Raw genomic sequence first — 25,472 nt, 5'->3', positions numbered from 1 at the left:
GACATCGAGCAAACAGTGCCAGAAACCAAGGCTGGGCCGGCCACCAAGAGGCCACAAGGACTACTTTCCCTGGGAAGGTCTCTAACCGAGTCAGACCCCGAAGCAACAGCTGGACCAGGGGAAAGAGGTACAGGTAACCTCACCTCGACCAGTCCTGCCGAAAGGTATCCATGGGAAACGCCTCACAATTGGGGAAGGGCATCACATAGATAGGGAGATGCCGAGACCACGGCGACGCAAAGAGGTCTGTGTCTGGGAGTCGGTACGTCTGGCAGTTCCAACGAAACAAGTCGTCGTCGACCGTCCATTCCGTGGACATGGGAATGAAGCGAGACAGGCCATCCACCAGGACGTGGACACTCCCCGGATATGAACCACACGGAGAGCCAAACCCCGAGAATCCAGCAGATGAACCACTCGAAGGGACCAACTCCAAAGAGGCAAGGACCGAAACCAAAGAGAACCCGCGCGGTTCAGACAATGAACTACTGGAGAACAGTCTGAATGGAGCCTAATGGTCGAATCCCGAGTTACCCGAACCCTCCGAAATTCGAACCAGATTGCCAGAAACTCCCGAACCATGCTGTGAGCCCGACGGAAGGGCAGACCCCAATGTCCCTGGCCGGCCAGGTGAGCACTGACCACAAAGCCCCAGCCGAGAGACGACGCGTCCGTGAACATATCGAGTGAAGGCTCGGAAAGGCACCAAGGCACCGAACCCCGAAAACCCCGAAGAGGAAGCCGGCGATGCAGCAACCGACACAAGGCCCCCAGAGGACGAACTCAAAGATCGTGAGAGAGGCGGAAGGGGTGTCCCCCAAAGGAACCAAAACAGACGCCGAAGCCAAACCTGACCTGGAAGGTAGACCAGCATGGCGAAGTTCAGTCTCCCGCACAACCACTCTAGCAACTGCCGAGTGACCCAGGACCCCCTCAGAAACAGCCGACGGCGGGACCGCAGCCGTAGCATCGCCTCTGGAGGGAGAGACAAGGAAGCGGTCCGAGAATCCAAAATAAGACTCGGCTTGATGGGACTTCCTCCAGTTCACCAGGAACCCGAACCTGGCGAGCTGGGAAAGAACCATATCCCTAGCGAGCAGACAAACTGACCGTATGGGAGCACACACCCGCCAGTTGTCGAGATAGGCCAAAACCCGAATCCCTAGCAGACGCAGACAGGTCACCAAAACCCGAGTAAGACACGTGAAAACGTGAGGTGCCAGATTCAAGGCAAAAGGGAGACAACGAAAGCGGTAAACCTGACGCCCCACCACAAAACCTAACCAGTCCCTGAACCCCGGGTGAATAGGAACGTGTCAATAAGCGTCCTTGAGGTCTAGGGACACCATCCAGGCACCCAGCTCCAACAGAAGCCGGACCTGAGATAGAGTAGTCATCCGAAGGGAGGGGCAGGGAATTCAGGGGTTCAAACAGGACAAGTCCAGAATGAACCTCAGATCCACACAGTTCCGTTTCTGCACTGGAAAAAGGCGGGAAATCCACCTGAGGGATGGGGTCGTTTCGACCATGCCCAAGTGCACCCACTCCAAGATGACTTGACGAAGTACAGGAGAAGGACCCTGCCCCGCTAGCCCCGAACCCCCGAAAGGAGGACGAGCCGCCCAATGCCACCACAGACCGAATGATACGACTGAAAAGGCCCACAAATCATGGGACCAAGTGTGGGCAAACAGAGTGAGCCTCCACCCCATTGCCCCATTAACGGAGCGAACCACAAAAGGGCCGACGCCCCTTACAGGAAACCAAACATCAAACACGGTGATCACCACGCCAACTAAATGACGCTGGCCCCAAAGGCAACATTGGCTCAGAAACTGGCACCAATGGCCTACCTCAACCAGCGGAACCCTGAACCCTGGTACAACCTCTACGAGATGGCCAAGAACGACCATCCCGGAGAACCAACAAGTCCGACATAGGACGATAACTAGATGAAGCTGCTTGCAGAAACTGCGAGACCGCAGCCTCAGCAAACAGCAACGGACAAAACGGAGACAAAAACCTAAGAGCCAGGGCCCAAGCGTATTCCAAAGAGAGGGCGAGCACAACCTGACGGCATGCGGGGCGAGAAGCAAAAAACACAAACACCGCCTCCTTCAGGATGGGTGCAAAGAGCTTCAACAGTGTAGCCGATGCCCTAGCTGCCGAAGTCAGCGCCCCAGACGAAAGCCCGTCACTCAACGCCTCCACATCCTCAAGCCAGGCAGAAGACAGCTCGAGAAGGGAAAAGAAACGCAAGACAGAAACCAAATACCCACGGGTGTGCAAATCCTCTGCAACCAATGATGCCAAAGGAAAAGGAACCTGCACGTAAAGCTGGAAAAGGCCAACATCCCGCGAAAGAACGGGGGCGAACAGGCACGCATTAAGGTGCTCAAACTCACCCCCAGGTAAACCTGCAGAACTGTAGAAGTTTCACGCCAATCAAGCGTGCGGGTCCGACAGAACCCATGCCACGCCCCCAACGAAAAGAATGGGCAGTCTGCCAGACAGGAAGACTCCGGAACCTCCAAACGCATCCAAAAGCGGGAAGAACCGAACTCAAAAGAGGACGAATCCATCACAGAAGCATAAACCGGGTCACACAAGAGATATGCAGCAAGAGTCTCCCGAGCCTCCTTCGCGGAGATACAGGAAGTAGAAAACTTCTGGAAAGACGGAGCCGAGGTACCCAAAGGAGTCCGGAACTGAACCTGGGGAGGAGCCGAACCCAAATCATACTCATACAGGGAAAGGGGGTTAAGAAAACCCCTCCCCCTGCAACAATAAGTCCCGCAAGGAAGGCAAAAGCACCCAAGCGGGGTCAAAGGAGGCCCAAGGCCTCCAGGTCGACTCCTCCCTAGCCCCCAGATCCTCCACGTCGGGTCCCGAGGCAGAGCCGTCCTCCAAAGAAGACGTCCTACCCCTGAAGAAAAGGCAGAGTTCAGGGAAAAGGCAGACAAGAAGGGGGCCTGCTGGCGGGACTCAGAAACTTTGGCAGGAGGAACCAGCTCAATTGCCTCTGTCTCCGACCCGAATGGGGCAGTCCCCGAAGCCACCCGAGTCTCCTTACCAACTAAACCCTGTGCCGAATCCGAACCCCTCAGACGTTTGGGAGCTGGACAAAGGGAGGGAGGTGCAGGATGAATAACAGGGGAAGGACCAGGGAGCACGGAAGGAGCCAAAGTCGAAGCGACTAACGCCCCAAGGTCTGGATCCCTAAAACCAAAGTGGGGCAGCCTTGGGGTATCCGGGTGGGAAACCAACCTAGCACATTGCAGTAACCTAAACCTAACATGCAACACGGATGCTGCCTGTACCCTAACAGCAACATCATCAGAATAAAACTGGAGCACAAGCAAAGAACACGACTCGCAAGACTCCGGGTCAAAGGTGTCGTTGATCCAACAGGCAGCACGATGAAGGCAAAACAGGTGACTGTCACCCTGAGACAAGGGCACACAGCAACCTTCAAATCTGCACAAGGCAGACTGGAACTCGGGAGACGCATCCTTGGGTTCACCGAGCCCCGACAGGGGTTTTCAGGGCCCGAAGGGTAACAACTACAGGAAGCTCTGGCAAGGTGTTGCTAACCAGTTAAAAAACCCAAACTAACAAGGGGTAGATGATAACACCGAAACCCTTGTGACGTGTACAAGCACAAGGGCCTAGCAGAGGACCACCAAAACAGTATCAGGGGAACTAAAGTCCCACTAGGCAGAACCCCTACCAGGCAAACAAAAACATAAAAGAAAAACCCCCACAAAAGTACACCATCCCCAGAGGCAACAGGAACTGGTCGCTGCTTAGGTGGCAAGTCGTGCAACACCTTGACGCCTTAACTAGCACAGCACCACTCCCTACCCAAAGCCAAACAAGGGCCCCAAGGGTGAGACAAATGCCGAGCAGCGAGAACCTCTATGGGAGCAGTTCCCAAACGCCCCAGGGGAGATAACCCTGACACGCAGGGGCAGTACTCACAGGGCACTTAGGGAAGGAAGTCCCTAAGCACATGCAGCCCTGGCACTGATGAGGTACTCCTGGCCACCACACACCACACCAAGACAGCAGAGAACGCCACACTCGAAAACACTGCCCAGGAATTTGAGGCCAGAGAAGTGTCTGTCCCAGTTGACATTAGCTTACGAACTGAAGTGCTAGGCAGCCGGTGTGGTGAGGTCCGGAGGGCCCCCCTCCCCCTCTCAGGGAGGGGAGGGCTTCGCGGACGAGTGGTGCGGCAGTAAAGTGTGATAATTGCTTGTTTGCTTGTTTCCTTGGGATTGTAGGGAGTTTCTACTTGTTTTTTTTGTTTTAGTTTATTACCATGTGGGGTTTGTTTTGTTATGCCTACCTTTCTGGGTGCCTAACCCCGGTCGATGGCAGATAAGGAAAACCCCAACCACAAGGGGGTTTTCCAGGGCCATTGATCCCTGAAACCTCTCTGAGGGGGCCAGGTTCTGGCGCTGGTCGCTGGTAGGTCTGAACTCCATAGCTAATATCCCAGTCAAATATAAAGTACATTAGTCCGATAAGATCCAGGGAGCCGTAGGGGCTCCCCACAGAAAACACCGCTTATCCGGATATCTGGCTTATCCGGTGGGGGGATGCTTCCCATATAGTCCATATAAGCGAGTTCATACAGTCCATGCTAAAAGAAGTATTATTCTACTGTCATTTTTGCATTCTCTTTTACTCTAGCCTTCAGATGCTGTGTCACTTGTCTACATTATCTTCCTATAACTCCAATGCTTTACTCTGCCCTGAGATCTTCCTATCAGTCAACTTCTGTTCCCCACCATCCTTATATTATTTCACTCACTTTCCCATCCAAACCAGACATTCCTATTTTGTAATGCAATACTGTACAGCATTTCTTGTTTTCTGTATGGTAGTACTGATAATTAAAAATTACCTATCTTTATAAAAATATATAAAACAGAACAAATGCTGTTGACTACGAACCATAACAAGTGTCACACCAGACAGATGGCCAATATCGTCCACTTCTGCACGCTTCTCTTCCTCCACACCTACAATGATTCCTACACTTGGCCATGCTGCTTTGGCTTGACGCACCACACTCACAATATAGGGTGGAGAGGAGCTGCAGCCATCTAGAATGACTGTGACTTTGGTTAGCAATGGGGGAAGAGAATCATTGCCCAAGTCTTCCAAGTCAGCTATGCCAGGCAGGTTATTTACAAGATCAGCTGGGTATACTGGATAGACTGATTTGACAGATTCTAAATAGTCTAATTTGGATTGTTGGGGCTCGTCCTCATCTATATCATATGAAGTATCTTTGCTTCCAAGTCCTCTTTGTATTTCTGACTGAAGATCTGATTTGTATATTCTAGAACCTTTTAAGTCTTTCCTGTCGAGTCTTTCAAAAAATAATTTTTTTTCTAGTGTTTCTGAACTTTCAGATATATATGGATTTGGTGTGAAATCTTGAACAGCAGTGTCGTTTAATTTCTGAATAAATTCATTAAATGTTTCACCACTAAAGTTTCTTTTAAATTTCTCATAGTAATTCTTAAATCTTGTGCTTATTCCATATTCTGACCTTCCAGTCTTTATTTCTTCACCCCAAGAAACACTGTGAATGGGAGTAGAGTTGGTAGAGAGTGAGCCGAGAGGTGGAGGAGCAAAGCCCGTCTTGGGGAGAGGTGGTCCCCTCACTCTCGGTTTATAGCGTGCGTCCAGTAATGCTGCTGTTGTCTCCAGCTCTGTTGCTACTGAGTGTGTGTGGCCAGCTCCTGAAAGACATTAACATTCATCACATACAATAACAGAGCATGATATAATATTTAGGAAATAATACAATTCATAATAAGTAAAATGCATTTTGTACATTAACCAGCAACAAAACACACATTCCAACATATACAAATTTCACACTATTGTTAAAATTCACACAAGATAAAAATATGAAGAAATGTCAAAAGCCTAACAATATTGAATAAAAAATGTTAAGCCTTCTCTTAAGAACAAAATAAATCCTAGTGAACCAAGACCTGTATTAGTACTGTACTAATTACTAAACCTAATTAAAACATCATTCATACTAAAATACTGTACAGTACGACATAACAAAACTGCCATTACAGTACATGTAAAACCTAAATTGGTTAAGAAACAAATTAAAAGTTCCCATAATTTTTAATCTTCATTTATGAAAGTTTTATGGTGGTTTGTGTAACTTGTACATGTTCTACTGTTTTCTCTGGTGTGCCAAGATGGATAGAGGTGATTTATAGGCAGTATTCTATTATATACACTGTGTGTAATTACCTAAGTGTAGTTAAAGGATGAAAGCTATGCTCGTGGTGTCTCATCTTCCCAGCACTCTTTGTCCTATAATGCTTTGAAATTACTGACGGTTTTGCCCTCCACCACCTTCTCACCTAACTTGTTCCAACCGTCTACCACATCAGTTGTAGCTGATGTGTGGAAAAAGGCTAACATAGTTCCAATCTACAAAAGTGGAAGCAGGGAAGACCCCCTTAATTATAGACCGGTATCATTGACAAGTGTAATAGTCAAAATATTGGAAAAAGTAATTAAAACTAAATGGGTAGAACACCTGGAGAGAAATGATATAATATCAGACAGACAGTATTGTTTTCGATCCAGAAGATCTTGTGTATTGAATTTACTCAGTTTCTATGATCGAGCAACAGAGATATTACAGGAAAGATGGTTGGGTTGACTGAATCTATCTGGACCTAAAAAAGGCTTTCGACAGAGTTCCACATAAGAGGTTGTTCTGGAAACTGGAAAATATTGGAGGGGTAACAGGTAAGCTTCTAACATGGATGAAACATTTTCCGATAGAAAAATGAGGGCAGTGATCAGAGGCAATGTATTGGATTGGAGAAATGTCACAAGTGGAGTATTACAGGGTTCAATTCTTGCACCAGTGATGTTTATTGTCTACATAAATGATCTACCAGTTGGTATATAGAATTATATGAACGTGTTTGCTGATGATGCTAAGATAATAGGAAGGACAAGAAACTTAGATGATTGTCATTCCCTTCAAGATGACCTGGACAAAATAAGTATGGAGCACCACTTGGCAAATGGAATTTAATGTTAATAAATGCCATGTTATGGAATGTGGAATAGGAGAACAGACCTCCCACACAACCTATATATTATGTGAGAAATCTTTAAAGAATTCTGATACAGAAAGAGATCTAGAGGTGGTTCTAGATAGAAAACTATCACCCGAGGACCACATAAAGAATACTGTGCGAGGAGCCTATGCCACGCTTTCTAACTTTAGAATTGCTTTTAAATACATGGATGGCGATATACTAAAGAAATTGTTCACGACTTTCGTTAGGCCAAAGCTAGAATATGCAGCAGTTGTGTGGTGCCCATATCTTAAGAAGCACATCAACAGACTGGAAAAGGTGCAAAGACATGCTACTAAGTGGCTCCCAGAACTGAAGGGCAAGAGCTACGAGGAGAGGTTAGAGGCATTAAATATGCCAAAACTAGAAGACAGAAGAAAAAGAGATGATATGATCACTACATACAAAATAGTAACAGGAATTGATAAAATCGATAGGGAAGATTTCCAGAGACCTGGAACTTTAAGAACAAGAGGTCATAGATTTAAACTAGCTAAACACAGATGCCGAAGAAATATAAGAAAATTCACTCCTCGCAAACAGAGTGGTAGACGATGAGAAGGTGGTGGAGGCCAAGACCGTCAGTAGTTTCAAAGCGTTATATGACAAAGAGTGCTGGGAAGACGGGATACCACGAGCGTAGCTCTCATCCTGTAACTACACTTAGGTAATTACTTAGGTAATTACCTCGAATAACGATGGAGAATGACCGGCCCAATCGTCATCAATTCATCTCGTATGGCGACCGCTCGTTTGAATAACGACACCACCACATGGTGGGGTTGCGCTGCTTCTTGCACATTCTCGGACACCTCCGACGATGCAAATAAATTATGTTGTTTTTGTTTAAAGATGCTAATGATGCTGGGATGTAAAGAGGTGACTGCTGAGATGTTGCAAATCATTGACTTTTTTGTAGAAAAAAAGAAATGAAATGTTTTTAAATACAACAAATGTCAAAAAGGTTTGTTTGGTGTTTGGCAGGTAGGCTGCTCCATGTTTCTTAAATAAAAAAATGAAATTAAAAAAAAATGAAAAATTTTGAAAACAGAACAAATGTCAAAAAGGTTTGCTCGGTGGTCAGCAAGTAGGCTGCTCCATGTTTCTTAAATAAAAAAAAATAAAATAAAAAATAAAAACAGTTTAAACAATTTGATAAATGGGCAAAAGCCACAAAGGTTCGTTCAGTGTTTGTTGGGTAGACTGCTCCATTAGCGAGACGTAAATGAAAAATACAAAACAAATGGAACACATTTGAAACAAAGAAAGATTGCTATAATGGAGCAGCCTACCCGACAAACACTGAACGAACCTTTATTGTATTTGTTCGTTTTCCAAATTGTTTCAACCGTTTTTTATTTTTCATTTTTTTTTATTGAAGAAACATGGAGCAGCCTACCTACTGAACAAACCTTTTGATATAATGTAACACTGTAAAAGTGTTTGGTTTAGTTTATTTAAAATATATATAGAATATGAGTCAGAGACAGGAATTGGAGTAGGCGCCAAGTTGTCGGCCGGAGATCTCACACCTCTAACCATTAATGACCCCAAGTGACCTGAGGTCAGATCATGTGAATTTCACCTTACTTCTGCTAATCTTATAATTGGAGCCTGGTAGCCTTCAAACATGCCGACGTTTAAGGAGTGGCTTGGTAGAGTGCCGGAGGCTATCTACTTGTGGGCGGAGTTAGTTACTAGGGTCCCCAATATATACTCGGAGAGCTATCGATTCGAGAGCATTGAGCATTAAGAGAAGAACGGCAGTCAGCAGAGCAGAGGAGATGGCCCTAGCAGGGAGGCTGTCGGCCGGCAGGGCGGGACAGTCTCTGTCAGCTATAGACCCCCCCCCTCTATCCAGTTATAGGCAGACACTTGGTGAGTTGAGAATTAAGGTGACTTGGTCGTGTTTACATATGTTGTGTGATGATCAGGGGCAGTCAGTTGTAGTGTTCTCAGATTCTTGGAGGATGACTCACTTTACATATATATATCTTGAACATTGCTTAAATTATGATACTTAGTATGTGAAATATATGAACTTATTATTTAAATCGTCTTTGTTCCCTAGAGCTTTGAGTTGAGGTGAGAAAGCCTCGGTGGTTACTAGATTCAAGATATTAATGAGTACATGTTTGGAGTTGATACATGGTACAGAGGGAACATACTAATAATGAACTCATGATAACATCTTTTGAGAATTTTGTGATACAGACAAGTTCCATTCCTTGTCTTGTATGTAATGATCATGAATGGATGGTGGCAGCATTTCGTCTTCTACTATCTACTCTTCTACTTCTACTATCTACTCTTCTGCTTCTACCTATCTACACCTCTCCCTCCACCCCTCTCTAAACTCTCACTTTCAACTAATGACCCTCCTCGCTCCTCCCTACCTCTCACCCCAAACCCTCACTAATTACTTCACTATTCATTTCTTTCCTTTCGTTTCCTCTTATACGTTTGTGGCAATGATTCTGTATTCTAGAGTTCTCTCTAGGGTTTCGGGTAACTGATCCAGTTACGACGCCTTGTAGTCTTAGCACCTAGGTAGTCAAATATTTAGGTTACAAGGTGTTGAACGAGAGAGGTTGCCTTAGGAACTCTGGAGGGTGCTCTATAATAGTTAGCTAACTGAGAACGGGATAACGGACTAGAGAGAGCTGTTTTCCCCGGCCTCGTTAGTTAACTGGGGGGTGGAATAATGGACAAGATAGAGCTATTTCCCCCACCCCCCGTTACAATAAGACAAATGAAAAAAAAAGTATTGAACAAATTTGAAGAAAGAAAAATGTCAAAGGTTTCTTCAGTGTATGTAAGGTAGGCTGCTCCATTATTTAAAACATCGAATATCATATTGATGTTTTTCGGTGGTAGAACGGATTAATTTGATTTCCATTATTGTCAATGGGGACATTCGTTTTGTATGACGTCCGTTTCATATGACGATCACGGCACCTGAACGGATTAAATTTGTTATTCGAGGTTTCACTGTATATATATATAAATGTGTTTGTGTGAGAGAACGTTGCATGAACACGCAAGCCATAGATCACTAAGAACTCTATTTGACCCGAGCCAGGATTCGAACCCATGCTGTCTAGGATCGCCCCCTAAACGTATACAGTACCGTGACCACCGCACCAATGATCGTCTAAAGATCATTATCCATCGTCGAGACGATATAATATATATACACTGAGGAGTCCTGAGTGGGCGTAAATACAACGAGGTGTCTTGAGCGGGTGTAAATACAGTGTGGTGTCCTGAGTACATATAAATACAGGAAGGTGTCTTGAGCAGGTGTAAATAAAGCAAGGTGTTTGAGCAGGTGTAAATACACTGAGGTGTCTGAGCAGGCGTAAATGCAGTGAGGTGTCCTGAGCGAGCGTAAATACAGCGAGGTGTCTTGAGCAGGTGTAAATCCCTTGAGAAGCAGAGGCGCCACTATTGCACTACTTACTGGAATGTGAAGCTACTGAAGCCCTGCGTATCAAACTCAATATTAATCCAACGACAGCAGCTGCATTAGATGCACATTTCACAGCCACTACAATGATTAGAAAAGCCATTAAAGAATGGGACTCACTAGTGAACATTCTGCACTTACATCCGCCACCAAGATAATGTAATTAAAACAAGACTAAAACAGAAGTGAAAAAGAAACAGGGAAAAAGGAGGAAACCCCACCTCCATTTAATACTTTGACCCAAATACCAGAGTAGCAAGATTATCGCGAATAACTGAACTCAATTACGGGCTCACCATAGCCCGTGCTACATGGTCATTTCATTCTGAGTAGCTAAACCTAAAACAACAACAAGACTGAGCAGGTGCAAATACAGCGAGGTGTCCTGAGCAGGTGCAAATACAGCGAGGTGTCCTGAGCAGGTGCAAATACAGCGAGGTGTCCTGAGCAGGTGCAAATACAGCGAGGTGTCCTGAGCAGGTGCAAATACAGCGAGGTGTCCTGAGCAGGTGCAAATACAGCGAGGTGTCCTGAGCAGGTGCAAATACAGCGAGGTGTCCTGAGCAGGTGCAAATACAGCGAGGTGTCCTGAGCAGGTGCAAATACAGCGAGGTGTCCTGAGCAGGTGCAAATACAGCGAGGTGTCCTGAGCAGGTGCAAATACAGCGAGGTGTCCTGAGCAGGTGCAAATACAGCGAGGTGTCCTGAGCAGGTGCAAATACAGCGAGGTGTCCTGAGCAGGTGCAAATACAGCGAGGTGTCCTGAGCAGGTGCAAATACAGCGAGGTGTCCTGAGCAGGTGCAAATACAGCGAGGTGTCCTGAGCAGGTGCAAATACAGCGAGGTGTCCTGAGCAGGTGCAAATACAGCGAGGTGTCCTGAGCAGGTGCAAATACAGCGAGGTGTCCTGAGCAGGTGCAAATACAGCGAGGTGTCCTGAGCAGGTGCAAATACAGCGAGGTGTCCTGAGCAGGTGCAAATACAGCGAGGTGTCCTGAGCAGGTGCAAATACAGCGAGGTGTCCTGAGCAGGTGCAAATACAGCGAGGTGTCCTGAGCAGGTGCAAATACAGCGAGGTGTCCTGAGCAGGTGCAAATACAGCGAGGTGTCCTGAGCAGGTGCAAATACAGCGAGGTGTCCTGAGCAGGTGCAAATACAGCGAGGTGTCCTGAGCAGGTGCAAATACAGCGAGGTGTCCTGAGCAGGTGCAAATACAGCGAGGTGTCCTGAGCAGGTGCAAATACAGCGAGGTGTCCTGAGCAGGTGCAAATACAGCGAGGTGTCCTGAGCAGGTGCAAATACAGCGAGGTGTCCTGAGCAGGTGCAAATACAGCGAGGTGTCCTGAGCAGGTGCAAATACAGCGAGGTGTCCTGAGCAGGTGCAAATACAGCGAGGTGTCCTGAGCAGGTGCAAATACAGCGAGGTGTCCTGAGCAGGTGCAAATACAGCGAGGTGTCCTGAGCAGGTGCAAATACAGCGAGGTGTCCTGAGCAGGTGCAAATACAGCGAGGTGTCCTGAGCAGGTGCAAATACAGCGAGGTGTCCTGAGCAGGTGCAAATACAGCGAGGTGTCCTGAGCAGGTGTAAATACAGCGAGGTGTCCTGAGCAGGTGCAAATACAGCGAGGTGTCCTGAGCAGGTGCAAATACAGCGAGGTGTCCTGAGCAGGTGCAAATACAGCGAGGTGTCCTGAGCAGGTGCAAATACAGCGAGGTGTCCTGAGCAGGTGCAAATACAGCGAGGTGTCCTGAGCAGGTGCAAATACAGCGAGGTGTCCTGAGCAGGTGCAAATACAGCGAGGTGTCCTGAGCAGGTGCAAATACAGCGAGGTGTCCTGAGCAGGTGCAAATACAGCGAGGTGTCCTGAGCAGGTGCAAATACAGCGAGGTGTCCTGAGCAGGTGCAAATACAGCGAGGTGTCCTGAGCAGGTGCAAATACAGCGAGGTGTCCTGAGCAGGTGTAAATACAGCGAGGTGTCCTGAGCAGGTGTAAATACAGCGAGGTGTCCTGAGCAGGTGTAAATACAGCGAGGTGTCCTGAGCAGGTGTAAATACAGCGAGGTGTCCTGAGCAGGTGTAAATACAGCGAGGTGTCCTGAGCAGGTGCAAATACAGCGAGGTGTCCTGAGCAGGTGCAAATACAGCGAGGTGTCCGGAGCAGGTGCAAATACAGCGAGGTGTCCTGAGCAGGTGCAAATACAGCGAGGTGTCCGGAGCAGGTGCAAATACAGCGAGGTGTCCCAAATGGCTGTAAATTCAGGGAAGCGTCCTGAGAAGGTGTAAATTAAATGAGGCATCCTGAAATGGTGTAAATTCAGTGAGGCGTCCTGTGCATACTTGTATTTCTTGAAGTGTATACTGTACAAGATACTGTATATACAATGAATGATCATACACATGGTGTTTACACTGGGTGTTGATGGAAGTAATCAATATTACACACGGAGGTCATGGGAGAGCCTGATGAGAGTGGCGGCAACGTATCGTCTCAGCTGAATGATGGCATCTGGTCCCTTCGGCTCCTCTCTAACACTCGAACATGTCCACAGTCCGCCCACGCATATACCTACCAGGAAAAAGGTATTAGTAATTCCTCAAGACGCATACTGGGAGGGAGGGAGAAGGTTCTCATGGAGAAATACACTATACACAATCAGTGATGGGTGAACAGTGGTGAAAAGGGTTACAGATACACATGATGACTTTTGGGACTGAAGTCCAGCCAACGTTCCTTTAGCTAAGCAAGTTATGGCCTTGATGAAATAGTTGCATAGTTAACATGCATTATAAATCTATTCACACTTTATCAAACTCAAAGGTGCATAAAAAGAACTCGACTACTTAGCGCACTGGCGACTAAGTAGTTGAGAATTTTTTTGTTTTTAAGATCTCGATTCATCAGTATTTACATCACATGTGGAAACTCAAGTGTTCGTGCATGCTGATTAAAACAACATAGATAAGATCCACTGACATTTAATTTGTTGTCTGGGAGGGGCATTAGGGAGATACCAAGGCACCCACCAGGAATGGGTCCATTTTATTACATCCATAGGGAGAATCCTAAGGGAGAAAATCATTCACCATCTTTCAACTTACAATCTTGTAAAATCGACACAACATGGGTTTGTTAAAGATGGATCTTGTGTTGCAAACCTGATCACATTTTTGGAAACGGTAACCAGCTACTCGGATAAAGGACTTCCGGTTGATGTAGTATACATGGATTTTGCTAAAACCTTTGATAAGATACCACATGAAAGACTAGCAAGGAAGCTACAGGCACATAGAATAAATGATAAAATACTAGAATGATAAAACAATAGCTAAAACAAAGAAAACAAAGGGTTGTGCTAAATGGTAAGGAATCAAACTGGAGAAATGAGGTGAGAGGGGTACCACAGGGGTCTATTTTAGGGCCAACCCTTTTTGTCATATACATTGTTATTGTACATATACTGTACATTGGATTATTGTATCTAAGCATAGAGACTTCATCTACAGGATTGCTGCTTTGGAGAAAGTACAACACCGAGCAACAAAAATCATTCCAAAACCTAAGTCAACTCTCGCACCAGGAACAATTGAGGGCCCACAAGATTAATAACACTGCAAACCAGCTATGACAGGGTGGATCTCATTGAAACTTAAAGTGCTGAACAATTTGGAGGTTGTTATTCCAGATAATTTCTTTACAAGGTCAGATGTAACACAAACAAGGAGCAATGGTTTCAAGCTCAACAAGCCACAGTGTAAAACTGAAAACAGGAGATGTTTTTTCACCGACAGGGTTATAAGCTCATGGAACTGTGTACCCTCTGAAGCTGTAAATGCTAAAACTGTTAAAATTTAAAATACAACTGGAAAAGATCGTCAGAGCAAATGGGGGGGGGGTGGACCTTTGACTTTAACACTTCCTGGCCTCGTTGAGGCCTCAAGTGTTAGTGGCCCTTGGATGAATAGCTGAATTTTGTCTAAGTTTGTATTCTTGAAATAATATGAAAATGCATCAGATAAATGATTAAGTTCCAACAGTCAGTATTTTCAGCTTTTATTAAATGCAACACATTATTGTAGGCACTTATTATTGAATGTAACTGAAATGGCGAGATCAATGATTCTAGCATCAATCTTTATTTCTTTACATTTTTCTTCACTTGAGAAGGAAGTTGAAAAAACCAGCGTTGAATGTAATGAAACGCCATTTTCTGGGTGAGTCCCGGAGGCTCCCCGGAGCTATCCCAGGCTGATATGCTAATGTCAGACTTTGGCATCAGTCATGTGTATGGAGTTCTTAGGCCTACCGGGGACCACGGCCAGAACCGGGCCCCCTCAGAGAGGTGAGGGGAGCAATGGCCTATAGAAGCCCCCGTGTAGTTGGAAGCATTCTATGTCTGCCATCGACCGGAACAAGCACCCAGAAAGGTAAGCGCCCCAAAACAAACCCCTATTCTGGTTAAAATTGCTACCTAATACCGAACTAGTGGATAGAACTCCCCAACCGAAAACAAGCAAATTAGTGTGACGTCACACACTGCCGCGCCGCTGTCTGCGCAGCTCCCCCCTCCCCGGGAGGGGGAAGGGGGAGCCCCAGACCCCCCGCGCCGGCTACCCACACCTCAGTTCTTGAGGCTGGATGTCAAAAACGCGAAAAACCGCCGACCGGAGGGAGGGAGGGATGCCGGGGAGCCTCCGGGACTCACCCAGAAAATGGCGTTTCATTACATTCAACGCTGGTTTTCTGGGGGGAGCCCCGTCGGCTCCCCGGAGCTAACTACCCACAGACAGAAAAAGAGGGACTTACCCGGGAGGCGGTCGTCGCTCACCCCTCAATTCGAAGCCGAGACAACTGGCTGCAACCGCCGACCCAAAGCAACACAGGCCCGACGAGGGCCAGGGACATTCACAAGGTAACGAGCAGCCAGGACCCTGTTCGACCGCCAAAATCCCCGCGCCCGAATATCAGACCAAGACATATTCCCAAAGACAGCAGCAAGAGCCGCGTACTTACGAACGTCATGGGCACGGGGATAGACCGCAGGCTGGCTAGACCTAATAACCCTGCGGACGACCTGAGAGACCCGAACCCGCGAACAGGGAAGAAGGGAAACCGGATCAACCCACAGCGCGTCCCCGGACACAGAAGCTGTGGCGCGCAAATAACGGCGAAGCGCCGCAACCGGACACAAAACATGATGCACCCCCGGCCTGACCAACCAAGCATCAACCACCCATGGACCCCTCCGGAACGCAGCAGTCTCATTCTTCGCCAGAAAAGAAGGAGACGGCTGCAAACGAACAAAACTATCACCACGACCAAAAGAGCAGAAACCCCTGCGCCCGAGGAGAGCATGAAGCTCCCCTACCCGACCCCCAGAGGCCAAAGCCAACAAGAAAAGTGCCTTGGAAAAACAATCCTGGACCGAAGGGGCCACAACGAAACGAGGAGATGAAAGGAAAGCGAGCACTCTGTCCAAAGACCAGGACGGCTCAGGCGACGCATGAGCAGGCCGGAGGTGAAACAATGCACGAGACAGCTTGCGAAACGGCGCAGACGTAACATCGATACCGAAAGCAAGCTGAAGCGGCTCCGCCAGCGCCGCACGATACGAAGCGACAGTGTTAGGCATAAGATGACGGTCCTGAAACAACCACGAGAGGAAGGACAAGACCACCCGAACAGACAAGGAGCTAACACGACGAAGACGCAAAAAGAAACGGAAGGACCGCCAGGAAACTTCATACTGCCGCCGAGAAGAAGCCCTCAGGTGGGACACCAACAAGGAGGCCACCTGATCACCATAGAGATGATGATAGACTCGAGTCAAAAAAACCATACGCGAAGACTCGAGGAGAAGATCGAACCAGCTACGTGACGTACCGGCCCGATCTGCTGAAAGAGGCGGAGCCGCGGGAAAACCCTCGGGTTCGGACACCGAGCAACCAGCGCCTGAAACCAAGGCTGGGCCGGCCACCAAGGGGCCAGAAGGACAACTCTCCCCCGGTAAGTCTCTAAGCGAGTCAGGACCTGGAGCAACAGCCGAACTGGGGGAAAGAGGTACAGGAACCCCCACCTCGACCAGTCGAGCCGAAAGGCATCGACCCCGACGGCCTCGCAATCGGGGAAGGGCGCCGCATAAACGGGAAGACGCCGCGACCACGCCGACGCGAAGAGGTCCACTTCGGGGCGCCCGAACGTCTGGCAAAGCCAACGGAAGGACTCGTCGTCGACCGTCCACTCCGTGGAGAGGGGAACGAAGCGAGACAGGGCGTCGGCCAAGACGTTGGACACGCCCTGTACGTGAACCGCCAGGAGAGCCAAACCCCGAGAACTCAGCAGACGAGTCACCCGAAGCGACCAACCCCAAAGAGACAAGGACCGCATCGAACCCCCGCGGTTCAGGCAATGAACCACCGGAGAGCAGTCCGAATGGAGCCGAATCGTCGATCCGCGGGCCACCCGAATCCTCCCCAGAGCAAACCACACTGCCGCGAACTCCCGCACCGTACTGTGAGCTCGACGGAAGGACGGATCCCAACGCCCCTGGCCGGCCTGGTGAGCACTGGTCACAAAACCCCAGCCGAGAGACGACGCATCCGTGTACACATCGAGCGAGGGCTCGGGTAGGCGCCAAGGCACTGAACCCCGAAAAACCCGAAGAGGAAGCCGGTGACGCAGCAACCGACGCAAGGCCCCCGGGGGTCGAACTCTGCGATCGCGAGAGAGGCGGAAGGGGGAACCCCGAAGGAACCAGAACAGCCGTCGAAGCCAAACCCGACCCGGCGGGTAGACCACCATCGCGAAGTTCAGGCTCCCGCACAGCCCCTCGAGCAACCGCCGGGTGACCCGAGGGCCCTCCAGAAACAGACGAAGGCGGGACCGCAGCCGCAGGAGAGACTCCGGAGGGAGAGACAAGGAGGCGGTCCGAGAGTCCCACACGAGACCCAGCCAAGTCCGAACCTGAGAGGGAACCAGATGGGACTTCCTCCAGTTCACCAAGAACCCGAACCCGGCGAGCTGGGAAAGAACCAAATCCCTGGCTAGCAAGCAAGCTGACTGGCTGGGAGCCCAAACCAGCCAGTCGTCGAGGTAGGCCAACACCCGAACACCTAGGAGACGCAAACGAGCCACCACAACCCGTGTAAGGCGTGTGAACACGCGAGGTGCCAGGTTCAACCCGAACGGGAGACAACGAAAGCGGTAACTCAGACGCCCCACTACAAAACCGAGCCAGTCCCTGAACCGCGGATGAATCGGGACATGCCAATAAGCGTCCCGGAGGTCCAGGGACACCATCCAAGCACCCGGCTCCAAGAGGAGCCGAACCTGAGACAGCGTAGTCATCCGAAAGGAGGGGCAAGGAACCCAGGGGTTCAGACGGGACAAGTCCAGAATGAACCGCAGGTCCGCGCAGTCCCGTTTCGGAACCGGAAACAGACGGGAAACCCATCGGAGGGACGACGTCGTTTCGACGACGCCCAAGCGTACCCACTCCAAGACGACTCGACAGAGCGCAGGGGAAGAAGCCTGCCCCGCCAGCCCCGACCCCCCAAAGGGGGGAGGGGCCACCCAACGCCACCGCAGGCCGCGAGACACGACCCGAAAGGCCCACGAATCGTGGGACCAGGCGCGGGCGAACAGCGCAAGCCGCCCCCCCATCGCCCCGTCAAAGGGGCAAACCGCGAAAGGGCCGGCGACCCTTACGAGACCCAGAACCCCGCACAGCGCGAACACCGCGCCGACCAGACGAGGGAGGGTCCGCAGGAGGAGCCAACCCCAAACCTGACACCAGAGGCCTACCACGACGAGAGGAACCCCGAGCCCTGGCACGACCTTTCCGGGAAGACCCACCCCGGGACCCCCGGAAAACCAACAAGTCCGACATCGGACGACAAGCCGCCGACGCAGCCTGAATAAACTGCGCCACGGCCGACTCCCCAAACAGGAGAGGACAAAAAGGGGAAGAACGCCTAAGAGCCAGAGCCCAAGCAGATTCCACGGAGGAACCCAGCACCGCCTGCCGACACGCGAGACGGGAAGCATAGAACAGGGAAACCGCATCCCGCAAAATCGGCGTGAACAGCTTCAACAAGGCAGCCGACGAACGCGCAGCCGAGGACAAGGTGCCGGACCCCGGGACGGACCCAAGCGTCCCCACATCCTCCACGAGCCAATCCGAAGACAGCTCCAGGAGGGAAAAGAACCGTAAGGCCGAACACAAAAGGCCCCGAGCGCGCAAGTCCTCCGCCACGAGCGCCGCCGAAAGGGAGGGAACCTGCACATGGAGCTGAATAACGCCCACATCGCGGGGAAGGGCAGGGGCAAACAAGCACTCATTCAGGTACTCAAGTTCACCCCCCAGGAAAACCTGAAGCACCGGGGAAGCTTCCCGCCACTCCAGCGTGCGGGAACGACAGAAGGAATGCCAGGAATCCAGACCAAACAAGGGGCAGTCTGCTAGCCAGGATGACTCCGGAACCTCGTAACGGAGCCAGAAAGGGAACGAAGTCCCAAACCTGAACGTGGACGGATCCATTTCCGAGGCATAATCCGGGTCACGCAGGAGGTAAGCTGCAAAGGCCGCTCGCACCACACCAGGTTGGATGCGAGAAGCCGAAAACCTCCGGAAGGACGGAACCGACGTACCTGGGGGAACACGGAACCGTACCCGGGGAGGGGCCGACACCAAATCCAACTCGTACGCAGAGGGGGGGAAAGAAAACCCCACTCCTTGTAACAATAAGCCCCGCTCAGTGGGAAGAAAAACCCAGGCGGGGTCCAGCGGGGCCCAAGGCCCCCAAGTCAGCCCCTCCCCAGCCTCGAGGTCCGTCACCACAGGACCCGAGGCCGAGTCCTCTCCCCAAGCCCCGACCCCACAAGACAAGGACGGAGCAGCCGGAAAAGCTGGAGGAAGGGGGGCCCACTGGTCAGACCCTGAAGCTTCGGCCGGGAGACAAGACTCGAATGCCTCTGCCGCCCCCCCGGAAGGGGCAACCCCCGAAGCTGCCCGAGTCTCGAGATCAAGTAACCCCTGCTCCGACCCCGAAACCCTCAGACGCTTCGGGGCCGGAAGCAGGGGCGGGGGACCAGAACGAACAGAAGGGGAAGGACGAGGAGGTGCGGACTGAACCAGGATCGAAGCGACCCCCACCCCCAAGTCCGGGTCTCGAAAAGCAAAGCGGGGCAGCCCCGGGGCATCCGGGGAAGCAAACAACCGAGCGCGTTGCAACAGACGAAACCTAGACTGCAACGCACGTGCCGCCTGTACCCGAATAGAATCATCAGAGGATTGGGTAAATTGAGTCACAAGCAAGCAGCAACACTCACAGGACTCAGGGTCGAAAGTATCACCGACCCAACAGGCAGCGTGGCAGAGGCAAAAACAATGAGGGTCACCCTGAGACAAGGGGACCGAGCAACCCTCAAACTCGCACACAGCGAGTGGGGACTCCGGGGTCACATCCATCGGACCCACGCGCCCCCTAGGGGATTCCCAGGGTCCTGAGCGTTTACTTTAAGAGGACTCGCGCTCAGGTAGTCCCAGGCAGGGTGCTGCAAACCGGCGCCCAAAACTACCAAGCAAACTTCTAAAGCTGAACCCCAGGGACGTGTACACTCACGGGGACCTAGCAGGGGGCGCCACCGAGGAGAACAGTGGAAGGGCAAAAACAAACTGAAGAAAATGACAGAACCCCCCACCAGGCAAAAACAAAAAGAAAAGCAAAACCCCGCAAGAGGACAGCGAACCCCAAGGAACAGAGCCGGCCGCGATGTCGGGAATTACAAGCTGAGCAGCACCCTGCGCCCCTACCAGTGCAAACTGCCTCTTACCTGCCGGTAACAAGGGAGAACAGAACACCCAAGAGCCCAACAGGCGGCCGAAAAACCGAAAGGTAAAACGGACCAGCAGAGGCAGACCCCGAGGAGCCTGTGGAAGGTGGCCCCAAGCCCCAAGGGCAGTACTTACAGGGCACCTAGGGAAGGCAGCCCTAGGCGCATGCAGCCCGAGTACTGAAGATAACTCCTGGCTCTCGCACCCACAAAACTAACACCACACTCAAAGCACAGTGCAGTAGCGACACCGGAGCCAGAGCACACGACCATCGCCCATAGCATCAGCCTCAAGAACTGAGGTGTGGGTAGCCGGCGCGGGGGGTCTGGGGCTCCCCCTTCCCCCTCCCGGGGAGGGGGGAGCTGCGCAGACAGCGGCGCGGCAGTGTGTGACGTCACACTAATTTGCTTGTTTTCGGTTGGGGAGTTCTATCCACTAGTTCGGTATTAGGTAGCAATTTTAACCAGAATAGGGGTTTGTTTTGGGGCGCTTACCTTTCTGGGTGCCTGTTCCGGTCGATGGCAGACATAGAATGCTTCCAACTACACGGGGGCTTCTATAGGCCATTGCTCCCCTTGCCTCTCTGAGGGGGCCCGGTTCTGGCCGTGGTCCCCGGTAGGCCTAAGAACTCCATACACATGACTGATGCCAAAGTCTGACATTAGCATATCAGCCTGGGATAGCTCCGGGGAGCCGACGGGGCTCCCCCCAGAAATACTCTCTAAAGTTCACTTTTTACAGTTTTATTTTACCTGACACTAACAATTGGGTTTTGTTAACTCTTGATAACAATGTCAAAGCAGAGTAGGAATAATTAAAAACTGTCTTGCTGCATCATATATATCCAAGGATGAGGTGAAGGCGAGGCACCTCACTCATAGGTCCACTGTATCTTGTCACTCTCCTGTTTGCATGATGTCTCGTGCGGTATGCTGTATGTTCCATAGTGTTTTGGAAGTTGGCAGAGTGTAATTTGGTGCTAGTTGGCTATTGACACATGGCTTGTATTGCTTATTGTATAATGCCTTGCCAATATTCAGTCTTCTACTGTCGCTGTATCTCTGTTGTCTCTATACAGTATCTGTATCTGTATGTTGTCACTGTCACTCTGGTGATGTTCAGGTTATGTGTTCTTTATAATAATAATAATTTATTCACAAGAAGGTACAATGGGTTGGTCAGATTACATAAGAGATTGGTATTTTTACATTCTTGCAAAGCCACTAGCACACACAACATTTTGGGCAGGTAACATATCTAACATATCAGGTAAGATGAAAAGGTACATTGTAGCAAGGTTTCATATCAACAAATAACTACAATATAAATTTACAGAGGTGATTACACTGGTAAAGATATATGTCTTAAGTACTAATATTGGGGAAGTGAGTAGTACAAGATACAGTGTGAGCATCTTGTACTCACGCAAGGAGTATCTTGTACTCCTACCTTGTGATTCAAGCACAAGGTAGGAAACTATGAGGATGAAATTAGGTACTTTTTGGTTTTACTTTTGAATAATGCATATGGTTGAACAATTTTTTAATTCATCAGGGAGTGAGTTTGATAGACTGGGTCCTTTTATTTGCATGGGGTGTTTGCACAGATTTAGTTTGACTCTAGGTATAGATTCTTGCTGCTTGTGCATTGTTAGGTCTCTTGAAAAGATTGCTGTTGTCTTGCCTATATATTGAATTCATTGGGGCTGACAGTCCCCAGGTGGGCATGTGAAGGCATAGACAACATTCGTCTCTTTCAAGGGGTTTTGTTTGGTTTCAGGAGTGTTCTCCATGTTCTCCAACATGTTCTCCATGTTGGCAGTTGTGGGGTTTTTACTTTTCCCTGACTGCAATTGCATGCAACATTACCAATATGCAAATGGTAGATACTTCACGAAGCTGTGGGAATCCAGCAGAGAAAATACGAGAACAAGCTTACAGGGTCTGGGAACATATTCGAGTAAGAGTCTTTGATGGTCTCCTTCCAGACTAGCCTTGAGGATAACCTTAACAGTTTCCTCTCCCAATGTGGTTTGTCTCATCTTATTATCCCTCTCAATGAGTCAACATAATTAACCCCCTTGTCACCTAGTGCAGACTAGGTAACCAAAATCTCTTTGTTAGACTTTTTTAAATTAAATTTTAAATTAATTTATATTAGTCATTTATTGGACTTAATTAATTGAGTGCATTAATATTTTCTTTAGTTTTTATTAATTATAGGATCATAACTAAACTATTTATAGTTAATTATCATTAGATTAAATTTGCCTATGTTTATTATTCATTTTTTTTCTTTGCTTTCATAATTACCTAGGTTGCCTAGCTTCGCCATACTCCCTTACTCCATTGTACCCCTGACTTTGCCTGTGTCTCAAAATGCAAATTATTACTTACAGTGTACCCGAGATTACTTGTAAGCAATCTACCTCATTTTTTCTTCTTTGTTCATTTTGTTCGTCTTGTATAGTTTTGTTTATATTTATATTTTTCCCCCATTTTATATCAAAATTTGTTTATTTTGTAATTGCCTTTTTTGCCTTGTTTTCCTACAACCAGCCCTCTTATGCAAACACGTATAGACCCAGAACTAAACCTTATCTAGTATCTATGACAATCATCACTTTAATGATCAAAATTGCAGATATTTTGCAGCACATAATGTAAACAATGTATTAACACAAAATCACAATATCTCTGTAATTAACTTGAATGTAAGATCTCTAAGCAAACACTTCGATGATGTTAGTGCCTTGATTGAAACTGTTGACAACAAATTCTCTTATACTTACTGAAACGTGGTTAAAAGAGGATATTACTCAACTCTTTAACATGCCAAACTACTCGGCAATTCACAACTGTCGACCAATTCAGAGAGGTGGTGGTATTGCTCTTTACTACAGTACCACCAAAAACTGACATGCTTAAAAGAAATTAGAACTAGAGACTACTGTGGTGAGTATATCTTTGCCAGTTTCAGAGTCAAGGGTGCTGAGTCTGTCCTGAATGTGGGAGCAGTCTATAGAATTCCCAACACTGATGTGTCCGAATTCAACTCTAACCTTAGAAATCTAATACTGTATTAGATAACAGACTGAATAAAAACCATCTAATTATCGCAGGGGACTTTAATATTGACCTCTGCGAGCCTGAAAACCCTACTGCTGCTAGTTTCCTCAACTGTATGAATTCCTGCTTCCTCAAACCCTTAATCACTAGACCTACTAGAATCACTGATAGTACTGCCACGGCTCTTGATCACATCTGGACCAACATAACCTCTCCGCTTACTTCAGGGATAATCATCGACAGCACTACAGACCATTGCCCCACATTTCTCCTAATATTCTCCTAATATTAACAAACCACCTCTAGAGATAAAGGAGATAAGCTTTAGGCTGCACAATGAAACTGCTATAGGCAATTTTATAGCTGCTGTTGCTAATGTCAACTGGGAGTCCAAATTAGGTAACATAGGGGACATCAACCTAGCAGTGCAATCTTTTCTTCAAAAAAAAAAACTCACCCGTTATAACACCCACTGTCCTATGCTAACAAAATAAATCACAACTAAAAGGCTAAACAATCCTTGGCTTACAAAGGGAATACTTAAATTCATTAATAAAAAACATGACCTTGAGAAGAAGTATAGGTTAGGAATCGTCTACAAAGAATTTTCAAAGAATTACTCATCATTGCTATCTACAATAATTAGAAGAGCCAAAATTAAATACTATGAAGATAAATTTACCCAAACAAAGGGCAACATTAAGAAAACATGGAGCACAATTTCACAAATTTTGGGATCAAAGAAGATTTTAAATAACAAACCAATATTCCTGTCCAATAACGATGGTCAGCTTTCAGCCTCTGATACTGCTATTGAGTTCAATAGGTTCTTCTCTTCCATTGGGTCATCCCTTGCAAATGATATTCCATCTTCCAGTACTGATGTTCAGGACTATCTTACAGGTAACTATCCGCAGTCTCTGTACCTAACGCCTGCAAATTCAACTGATGTTAATGAGATAATCCTTTCCCTTAAAACCGAGTCTAGTGCCCTTGAGGAGATGCCAACTTAAATTTACAAAAAAAGCCTCCAGATCTTTAGCTCCTGCTATTGCATTGCTCTTCAACAAGTCACTTTAACTCCAAACCTTTCTAGATATTCTAAAAAAAAAGCGAGAGTAACCCCTGTCCACAAATATGGTCATCTTACTGATGTTAACAACTACAGACCTATATCAATCCTGCCAAACTTGTCAAAAATATTTGAAAAACTAATCTACAAGCAGCTTTACTCTTATCTAGCCAAACTCAATATACTTAGCTCTTGTCAATATGGCTTCAGACCCCCAAAAAAGCAAACGATGCACTTATTAATATGATTAACTTGATACATTCAGCTCTTAATAAAAATGAGTTCCCTGTTGGGTTATTTGTGGACCTGCGAAAGGCTTTTGACACTGTCAACCACCAAAATCATCTTCTTAAATTACATCATTATGGAGTAGAAGATCACTCCCTGCAATACCTCAAATCTTACCTTACTGACAGGCTCCAGTATGTTTCTGTGAATAATTCAATTTCTCCCACCCTACCCATCAACATTGGTGTTCCTCAGGGCAGCATACTTGACCCTCTCCTTTTTCTCATCTACATTAATGACCTTCCAAATGCCTCCCAACACCTCAAACCAATTCTATTTGCTAACGACACAACCTTCATTTACTCCAGTCCTGACCCCCTTGCTGTAAATATCACAGTGAATACTGAGCTAAATAAAGTCCATCTTTGGCTAACTGCCAACAAACTCACCCTCAACATTGACAAAACTTTCTATATTTTGTTTGCCAATAAATCCTCAAATCAAATAAATCTCAGGATAAACAATACCCAAATTTGTAACAAAGTAGAAGGCAAATTCCTTGGTGCTCTCATTGACCACAAGCTGAATTTCCAGGGACACATTCTAAATATATAAAAAAAGTTTCAAAACCTGTTGGCATTCTTTCTAAGAACGGATAT

General features: G+C 48.0%; 1 protein-coding gene across 1 annotated transcript in view; it reads right to left on the bottom strand.

Moving 5' to 3' along the window:
• LOC123757246 (uncharacterized) overlaps positions 1–22,258 on the bottom strand; it is a 35,533-nt gene extending 13,275 nt beyond the window's left edge. Inside the window, exons 1-3 of the mRNA XM_069324002.1 lie at positions 22,156–22,258; positions 13,056–13,178; positions 4,963–5,759 (exon numbers count right to left, since the gene is read on the bottom strand). Coding sequence (XP_069180103.1) covers positions 4,963–5,759; positions 13,056–13,178; positions 22,156–22,258 — 1,023 coding nt within the window. The remainder of the gene's footprint in view (positions 1–4,962; positions 5,760–13,055; positions 13,179–22,155) is intronic.
• Between the last annotated feature and the right edge of the window lie 3,214 nt (positions 22,259–25,472).

Source organism: Procambarus clarkii, chromosome 13, assembly GCF_040958095.1.
Source record: "Procambarus clarkii isolate CNS0578487 chromosome 13, FALCON_Pclarkii_2.0, whole genome shotgun sequence".
Taxonomy (NCBI): Eukaryota; Metazoa; Arthropoda; class Malacostraca; order Decapoda; family Cambaridae; genus Procambarus; species Procambarus clarkii.
Note: the sequence above shows the minus strand (reverse complement) of the source record. Positions and strands in the feature narration are given on the sequence as shown.